This window comes from Cupressus sempervirens, chromosome 8, assembly GCF_028749045.1.
Source record: "Cupressus sempervirens isolate cs-2001-9-10 chromosome 8, ASM2874904v1, whole genome shotgun sequence".
Lineage (NCBI taxonomy): Eukaryota > Viridiplantae > Streptophyta > Pinopsida > Cupressales > Cupressaceae > Cupressus > Cupressus sempervirens.
The window spans coordinates 838,711,780-838,721,443 of record NC_143125.1 but is presented as its reverse complement, the minus strand read 5'-3'; the positions used below and the strand labels follow the sequence as shown (position 1 = coordinate 838,721,443).

General features: G+C 37.1%; 1 protein-coding gene across 1 annotated transcript; it reads left to right on the top strand.

The window, feature by feature from the left end:
- The first annotated feature begins 6,047 nt into the window (after nt 1–6,047).
- Nucleotides 6,048–9,440, top strand: LOC149545024 (low affinity inorganic phosphate transporter 1-like). The gene is made up of 2 exons (XM_089795529.1): nt 6,048–6,087; nt 7,522–9,440. The coding sequence occupies exon 2, from the start codon at nt 7,551–7,553 to the stop codon at nt 9,186–9,188; it is 1,638 nt and encodes a 545-aa protein (XP_089651655.1). The 5' UTR covers nt 6,048–6,087; nt 7,522–7,550; the 3' UTR covers nt 9,189–9,440.
- Nucleotides 9,441–9,664: the final 224 nt, after the last annotated feature.

Genomic DNA, 9,664 nt, shown 5'->3' with positions numbered 1-9,664 from the left:
CAACATCTCCCCAATCTAAAACACACCAATAGGGCCTCTCATGGGTGCCTTTATTGAGCTATTTGAGGTTGCATGAGGACTTGGTCTTATGGTTGTTTTGAGTTGCAAAACTTAAGCAAGTATTAGTTATGCTTCATTTTATTTTGAATACTTGATAGATTCTATTGTAGTTAACGTTTGCTTGTTTTCTCTTGCTTCCAATAGTCAGGTTTTCTCACATACAAAAGCTTGGAAGGCAAAGATATGCTGAGGAAGCAGAAAAATTCTTCATGCTAGATCCATTTCTATTGATATTGGGCAAGCAAGGCAAGGCAGGTAGTGATGATTGCCTATAAAAAAAGAGTTTTGTGCCATTGTGTGGCTAAGCTTGAGACCAAGCATAAGGTGTCTAGGCACTGCAGAGCATTAGAAATTTTGTTCTCCTCCTTAATGAGAGTGAGAAAGGAATCATCAATGAGTTAACCATTGACTAGTTGGTTGGATGAGATTGGGAGACAATGTCACGGACTCAAGCCATAGAGATGGCATTAGCAAGCAAGTAGTCAAACCCTTCAATGAACAACACATAAAGAGTAGGCACAAGAGAATACCCTTTACAAATAGATCTAAAAAAGCCAAAGGCCTCATATTGCCTCCCATTAATGGTGATGCACATTGAAGCATCCCCAAAGATCATTTTCACATATTACAAGAAAATGGGGACAAACCCTAAAGCTTGCAACATAGCTAGAATAGAAGGTCATTCAATTTAGTCATAGGCTTTAGCAAAATCAATTTTGAGAAACATGCCTTGTTGTTTGGATTGATGAGCCCATTTCATACCTTCCCAAATAGCAATGATGGATGGATTTGATAAATTCAGTCTGTTTAGGATGCACAATCTAAGGTAGAAGGTGGTGGATCTTAAGAGAGAGGGCCTTGGCAATGATTTTGTAGGAGAAATTTAGAAGAGTGACGGGCCACCAGTTGCAAATGTCCTCTAAGTCAGTAGATTTAGGTATCAATTTAATATTGCATTTGTTAATAATGCTCCCTAATTATTCAAATTAAAAGGCTTCAAGATAAAATTTGTGCAAATAAAGGCCAATGACATCCCAAAAAGATTTCTAAAATTTGTAAGGAAGGCCATCGCACCCAAGAGCTTTATCATCTGCCATTGAAAACACAACCTCTTTAAGATCAGCAAGCATAAGCATTTGCTCACAAAAAGCAAGTTGCTCAAGTGCAAACCTATTAGGAGTAACATATATGCAAGTCTGTAAAGCTTTCTCTCGCATAGCGAAAAGACCTTGTGATATGAAAACCTCTTTATATTGGAGCACAAAAGTCTATAGAATATCAGGAAGCTCACACAAATTTTGTTGATCTTCCTTGATTCTCTTGATGCTAACAGAAGAACGATGAGCTTGAAGAGAATGAGAAATATCTTTTGAATCTCGATCACCAGCCTACAACCAATAGATATGCGCCTTGATTTTGTCTCCTTGAGCCACATAGCCTTTTGCAACTAGCTTCATGTAATGAAGGTTGGCAAGATGGATTTGCAGAGTCGAATTAGAGAGGTTCATTTCTAAGGCTTTAGAAGTTGTATGAAGTTCTTTGGTGGTAGTCTCATAAGATCTTCAGTGGTACTTGGACAACTATTTACCATAAATTCAAAGAAACCTCACAATACAGGTGATGGTGTCATTCCACCATTGAATCCACCCAACATCAGTGTGGGGTTGAGGTTCAAGATTCCAGATATGCAAGATATGAGAAGAGGTGGGAGCATGCACCAATAAAAAAGTTTTGGGAAAAAATTGTGTTTGTCATGTACGAGGTTGAGCTATTTTCCAAGTGATGGTAAATAAAATGGGAAAATGATCTGAAAAAAATCACATCCACCAAAGGAGTGACAAGTAATTCTCAAATTTTAGAGAATGAAAAGAAAGATTGAACTGTAATCATGGCATGATTAAGCCTTTTAAAAACCCTATTAGTACCATCTTGAAATTTGGACCAAGTATGCCAAAGTCTACCAGGATGACAGTGGTTAGCATTGGGATAAAAAATACCCAATTTATTGCGTATGAAAAACTAGGCTTCTCTTTCACCAGTTGACCATCGAAAAGGAAAATGACCTTCCTTGTCAATAGTCAGTTCAACCATGTTAAATTCCTCGCATAAAACCCAGGTGGAAGGTGGCAGATGATCTTCCATCTAGTGCCATAGGTGCGAGCACTTCATCACATCATTAGAAGCATATATACATTAACAATAGCAAAGGAATGATTATAAAAAGACAACAAAATGAACAATATTGTCTTCATGGGATCTAGACCATGCAAAATGATTGAAGAAAGTAAACAAGGTGAGAGAAGAGTTACTACACCACCTTGACCATCCTCATGCTGGGAAGAAAACATGACACTATCTAGCCAAATAACATGGTAGGCTGAGTTGAGAAGAAACCCAACAATTTTAACTTCTTGCAAACAAAGGAAATCTAGGTGACCAAGCCTGCACCTACTATCGTGAACAAAATATTTTTGAGGGAGGCCTGTTTCCCCTTACACATTCCAAGATTAAAAATTCATCATAAACTTGCTTGTATGTCATCCTCGTCCCCAAGAGAGGAAAAATGTTATGCAAGAATGCAGTGGAAGAGTCAAAAGAGCGGTCTCGAAGGGAGATGACCCTTTGTTTTTCCCCACTATCAGAATGCTCACTTCAACCATCTGGGCTACGAGAGTGATAAAGAGACTATGTGGAAATCATGGTTTCCGCTTGTGGTGCATGAATCTAGTTGGCTCGAGGGTCAGTACCAACAAAACCCACCATCCCTTCAGAAACAGGGTTTAAAGAAGGCAGGGGCATGAGCAAAGGAACTAGAGAAATTGGTGGCACCACCCCTAAGGAGGCTCAACCATTATCTTGAAAGGAAGAACCTGCTTTGGCAGTAGCACTAGTTTTACCTTTCTTGACGACAGTGGTCCATTCATCTTTTTTGGCAATCTCAAGAGGCTTAGCTTCTTTGGCTGACAACTTGTTTCGCTTGAGCAAGGGACAACCCTTAATCTTGTGCTCATCAGACTGGCAATGGTAGCAAGTGTTCAAAAGGTTTAGGTAAAGAACCTTCTGGGTGAAAGTAGTATTACCAATTGGGATATCCACAATTTCCTTGAGGTACCGAGAGATGTCAACCTCAACACAAACCCTATGTTGGGCGAGCATTGAAGAACTTGTCTAGTTCAAGGCATATCACCTTACCGATAGTTTGTGCAATGGGCTACATGAATGACCAACACGGTATGGGAAGCTTAGGGAACTCAACCCATGCTGAAACTTTTAACTTACGATCATCTAAGACAACAAAGTCTTGGAACCACATCTAGAACACCAAGAGGGAAGACCTAACAGATCAGGGACCACAGGAAAACACATGGTGGACCTAGCTAGGGTTAGCAAAGAAGAACAAAAAAAAACCCTTGGTAAGGCATTGAACACCCTCAAGGCAGACTCCTTGAGGTGTCCAAATCTTGGAAACCCACTTTATAAGCACACTTTCAGATTGAGTGCAACCAAAAAAATAGCCTATCAAGTTTTGGTGCTCAAGCCATGCACATGCATAATTAAAAACTTTTGGATTGAGAATAATATCAGGAGAGGAATTAGCTTGTGAAACACTTTGGGACAATCTTGTGCGGATGTTTGCTCGGAGGAGCCATTAGCGCCAACAATAGCAACTCCAACACCAACATCAATTGTTGGGCCAGAGAAGGCCAAGGCCATTATAACCTAAAACAATATACCACGATAAATGCGGAAGAACAAGCGTTAAAAACAAAAAGTTTAAGAAAAAAAGTCGTACAAACCATAGCAGAACACATTGATAATTCGACATATTATTACTTTAATATGCATGTTTTGAAAGATGAAGAAGGTCAACTTAGAAGTTCAATTTATATTTTTTCTTAAAAATTATGTGCGTATAATGTATTTATAAATGTAAAGAGTTTTACATTTAATAGAAAAAATATAGTAAATATAAATAATATATATTGTAAACTTGGAGAATTTCATAAGTCTAGTTTATTTATTTTTTATTTTAAAAAAAAATCTAGAAATTCTAAGTAATTTTTTTCTGAATTGTTTTATAAATTGTAATATATCTTGTAAATATAAATAATTAATAAACATTTTCCTTTCCAATTAAAAGAAATATATCAACTTAAAAACATTTATTTGTTAAATATTTTGTTCAACGTTCATTTATTATTAGACAAGATACAATTTATTATTATTAAATCTTTAAAAACATAATTACATTCATTACTAAATGCATCTATAAACATTAGACTTAAATCCTCATCATAATTTTAACCAATAAATTCATCACATTTATATTTACTTTTCTAAATTAACATTTTTCTTGTATAACATTAATTTCCCACATTTACCGACTGACAACTATTAATTTTCCTGAACAGGACACTTTCCTACAAAACACTGGAAGGACACGTTATGGACAAACGTAAAATAAAGCCATCGTATTCGACAACGACTATAATTATTGATTTTCCGAAGACAACGTGAACACGCGTACTGAATAGGCGCGTGAAGAGAACAGAAACAAAAACAAATGGCAACAAGTCAACTCTTCAACTTGGAGGAAACCCAGTCCATACTCTCAAATTAATTATAAATCTAAGCTCTCCAACATAGGGCCCTATTTATTCGTTTTCGCGGATAAGGGGTCAAATATTATTAACACATATGTGTAATAGTAATAGTGTTGATATGAGCATTGGAATTTGACGGTCGCCTCTGCTGTCATAAGCGTCGAATATTTTTCATGTCTCTTATTTTACATTTTGGGAAATTTTTTCAAGGTCAAATGTTTTGTTTACGATCATTTTTAAATGTAAATGTTTTATAAATAAGAAAACAATAAATATCAATTAGTAACATACACAATTTTTTTTTATAAATAATTAATAATTATAAATTAACTAGTATAGATATTTTAAATAAATCTATCTAAAGTAAAGAAATGCCGATAGATATCTAATACAAAATAATAATAATTTAATTTACTACATTTAAAATTATTTATATTTCTTTTACTTTTATTTATTTAATTTTTTACTAACTTAATCTTTCTATTTTAATTTCTAAAAAAAAATAGATATTTATATTTCTTAATATTATAATTTAAACAAATATTTTATGTGGTATTTATTAAATTATTTTTAAAAATATATTATGTTTATAATAAGATTTAAACTTTTGACATGTACATGGTTGTCAAATTTAACCTAAAAGAATAAAAGTTAACATTAACATGCTATCGGCATTAATAATATATAAAAAAAATTTACTATCATAAATTAATATAAAAATACATATCTAATATTATAAATTGTTAAAAATAAAATTTTAAAATTCATTATATTCTATTTCAACAAGTTTCTAAATTAATATACATATCTAAACATATCAAGAAAAAAAAATAGAAACCAAAAAATATAAAATAATATATAGTTATATATATTATACTTAGATCAAATTTGTGTATATTAAATAAAATACTAAATTGCCTATAACATAACAAATATCAATAATTTAGTGATAAAACAGTTAAGACTATCAATTCACAGGGTCTTACAATTTTTCCAGCTACGAAGACCAATACTGCCATAAAATTCATAGATTGGTATATAAGCGCTTGAAGCAAAAGAAAGGAGTTGACGGTAAACATTAAAAAATAATAAAAATTGACAGGCGGAAGGAGAACAGCCCCAAAAAGAAAGAGAAGTTTTGACGGCTGTGGAAACGAGGCAGGGAAAAAATGGGGCGGAGTTAGACGCCGAACTCGTAGGTTGGACGAGAAAGGCGGCCCCTTTAACTCTAGTTGACTTGACTTGCTCTATGATCATCTTCAACAGAAAATCACGATTCCTAATGCCAGCGAAACGGGAAGGAGGTTTCCCCAACACGAATATTCAACGAAGATGCCATTTCCACTGTGCTATTTAAGAGGATTTCTACAGAAGCTAGATCTTGTAACCTGAACCCAGTTGCTCAACAGGACAAGGAAACGAGGTAAGGATTCTCAAAGCTTACAATTTCTTTATTGTTCTTGAAGATCTTCTCGAACTAGGGTTTACCGCTTAGTGGATTCCTTCAGAGTGGATTCTGAACTTCGGAATTGGTTTACAGTCGTTTATGATTCTTTTGTTAGAATTCGTTGATTTCTGAGCGAATCTTTTCCCCGATGCTTTTTTGCGTGACTTGTTGTTCGATGCTTTGTTCTGTGACTACTTGTTCTTACTGATGAATGTTCAAATTTGGTTGCAATTTTTCATTTTGATTTTACTTGTGAATGTTCAAATTTGTGCTGGAATTTTTAATTGGCAGTGTTAAATTTTCTTTTCCATTTCAAGATCTGAATCATTCCTTCAGGAGTCTGTTGACAAAGTTTTGTTTCAGGAGGCTTCTGCTTCAGTAGGAGAGCATTGTTGCTGTGTATTGATCAGAAAAATTAATCATGCCTCGAGGAGTCTGTTGATGAATGTTCAAATTTTGCTGCAATTTTACAGTTTGATTTTACTAATGAATGTTCAAATTTGTGCTGTAATCTTTAACTGACTTTGCTAATTTTTTGTTTTCCATTTGAAAATTTGAATCATGCCTTGGGAGAATGAAGAGTCTTGACAAAGCTGTGTGGCATTAGGCTTATGATTCCGTAGTAGAGCGTAACTGCTCTGTAGCGGAAGGTCATAATTTCAAACAAAATCAGCGAATAATCTTAGTGCTAGGTTCTTTAAAAAAATTTCGAATAATCTTAAAGCTGGGCTTTAAAAGTGTCGAATTATTCCAAATTATAAGGGAAAAAAAAAAGCCAAATCCCTGTGGACTCCTTTAAAGCGAAAAAATGCTCGATTAGGTAGACGATCGGTTGCAGGAACATTACGCATGCAAAGAGAAACCCTTGTCATAATTTCAAACGAAAATAGCGAATAATCTTAGAGCTAAGCTTTAAATAAAAAAACCGAATTTAAAAGTGTCGAATTATTCCAAATTATAAGGAAAAAACGAACCAGAAAAAGCTCGATTAGGTAGGGATCGGTTGCAGGAAAATTAAGAATGCAAAGATAAACCCCTAGACTTGAGGCACGCATGTTCCATGTAAATTCCAGAGGCTTTGACGTCCGAAAATAAATTAGTTCAGTTCCTTTTCTTTACTTTGAAAAATTCCGTAAATTTGCTCAGAAATCTCCAAGAACTGTTCAGTGTTGACCTATTTCCTCCTAGAATAAAACAGTTCAGTTTTTTATTTATTTTTACCTCTTAAAAATCCTTGAATCTGCTCAGAACTTTTTGTGCTTTTGACCTGTTTTCTCCTCCGCGAATAAAATAGTTCCGTTCCTGTTTGTTTTACTCTTGAAAAAATATTTAGGAAATGAAGCCGTCTGTTGAATGAACTCTGTTGTTCAGCTTCACTATGTAATCATTTTTCTCTTCATTCCTGTGCAGAGCTGAGTGAGAAGTCTGAGATTTAAATCATGGCGAAGAAGCAGCTGGAAGTTTTGAACGCCTTGGATGTTGCGAAAACGCAATGGTACCATTTCACGGCAATCGTTATTGCAGGCATGGGCTTTTTTACAGATGCGTATGACCTTTTCTGCATCTCCACAGTAACGAAGCTCCTGGGAAGAATCTACTACTACGAGGAAGGCAGTACAAAGCCCGGCTCCCTGCCTCCGAACGTCTCTGCCGCCGTTAATGGAGTCGCCCTGTGCGGAACCCTAGCCGGACAACTCTTCTTCGGCTGGCTTGGGGACAAATTAGGGCGCAAGAAAGTCTACGGAATAACTCTCATGCTCATGGTGATCTGCTCCATAGCCTCCGGCCTCTCCTTCGGCCACACGGCCAAATCCGTGATGACAACTCTCTGCTTTTTCCGTTTCTGGCTAGGGTTTGGCATCGGAGGAGATTATCCTCTCTCCGCCACAATCATGTCCGAGTACGCCAACAAGAGAACCCGAGGAGCTTTCATTGCGGCCGTTTTCGCCATGCAAGGGTTTGGAATCCTCGCAGGCGGTGCAGTGTCCATTATAGTTTCAGCAGCGTTCAATTCTCATTTCAAGGCTCCGGCATTCAAAGATGATCCTAAAGCCTCGACCGTGGAGCAGGCGGATTTTGTGTGGAGGATAATCCTAATGTTCGGAGCAATACCGGCGGCCATGACATACTACTGGAGGTTGAAAATGCCAGAGACCGCTCGTTTCACGGCGCTCGTGGAAAGAAACGCAAAGCAAGCCGCGGCGGACATGTCTAGGGTTATGCAAGTCGACATTGAAGAAGATCGTTCTAAGATCGATGCAATTGCATCCAGGGATTCGAACTTTGGACTATTTTCAGCACAATTCGCGAAACGCCATGGCATGCATCTTTTAGGAACAACTTCGACATGGTTCCTCCTCGACATCGCCTATTACAGCCAGAACCTCTTTCAAAAGGATATTTTCACGGCCGTCGGATGGATTCCGGCAGGGAAAAAGATGAACGCCATTGAAGAAGTGTTTCGCATCTCAAAGGCACAGACGCTCATTGCCCTGTGTTCCACTGTCCCCGGCTACTGGTTCACGGTCTTCTTCATCGATCGCATCGGTCGATTCGCCATTCAATTGATGGGATTCTTCTTTATGACGGTCTTCATGTTCGCTCTGGCGATTCCTTACGACCACTGGCGCGGCACCAAATGTGGCGATGCATACTGTGACGGCAATCACATTGCATTTGTTGTTCTCTACTCCTTCACTTTCTTCTTCGCTAATTTCGGTCCCAACGCCACCACATTCATTGTTCCGGCTGAAGTTTTCCCGGCGAGGCTCCGTTCCACTTGCCATGGGATCTCTGCTGCGGCTGGAAAGGCGGGCGCCATTGTTGGAGCCTTCGGTTTTCTTTACGCCGCTCAAAGCACGCATGCTAAAGATGTTGACCATGGCTACTCAAAGGGCATCGGCGTCAAGAATTCTCTCATTGTTCTTGGAGTAACCAATGCTTTTGGCTTCCTCTTCACTTTTCTGGTGCCTGAAACCAACGGCAGATCACTGGAAGAAATCTCCGGCGAAAATGAGGAAGAAGAAGAAATGGAACTTCCACGATCCGTTCCAGCCACCAGAACGGCTCCGGCTTAGTTGGGAAGAAGTTTGTCAAAATCGTGAGTTCAATCGGAAAAAAATAATGATGTGATTGACAAGTCCAAGAACAGATAATGTTGTTTGCTGTAGGAAAAATAGTTTTAGTGAAAAATGATTGGTTAAATTTTATAGAGAAAAGACAGTCTATTTTGGTCTTATAGTAGGGGTATTTTAGGTTTGGAATTTCCGGAGCTTTTTTATTGTATTGTAAAGTACAATCTATTTCTAGTGAGCTTTTATTTATTTTTTGATTCGTAGCAAATATGATATACAGGCTCGGCTTGTGGCTAGTGGCTAACTAGCCCACTGGATTATTTATAGAAGATTTTTTTTAATTAAATAAAAGAAAGGAAAGCATGGTAATGTAATTTTAAAATTAATTATAAAATTATTCGGGCTTTTGTGGACATTCGAAAATAAAGGGCATACATGTCTAGTTAATGAAACGTTTTAAGGCGATAATTACTCGGTCC

Coding starts and splice junctions, on each gene's coding strand:
- LOC149545024 (XM_089795529.1), top strand. CDS start 7,551: ATGGCGAAGAAGCAGCTGGAAGTTTTGAACGCCTTGGATGTTGCGAAA.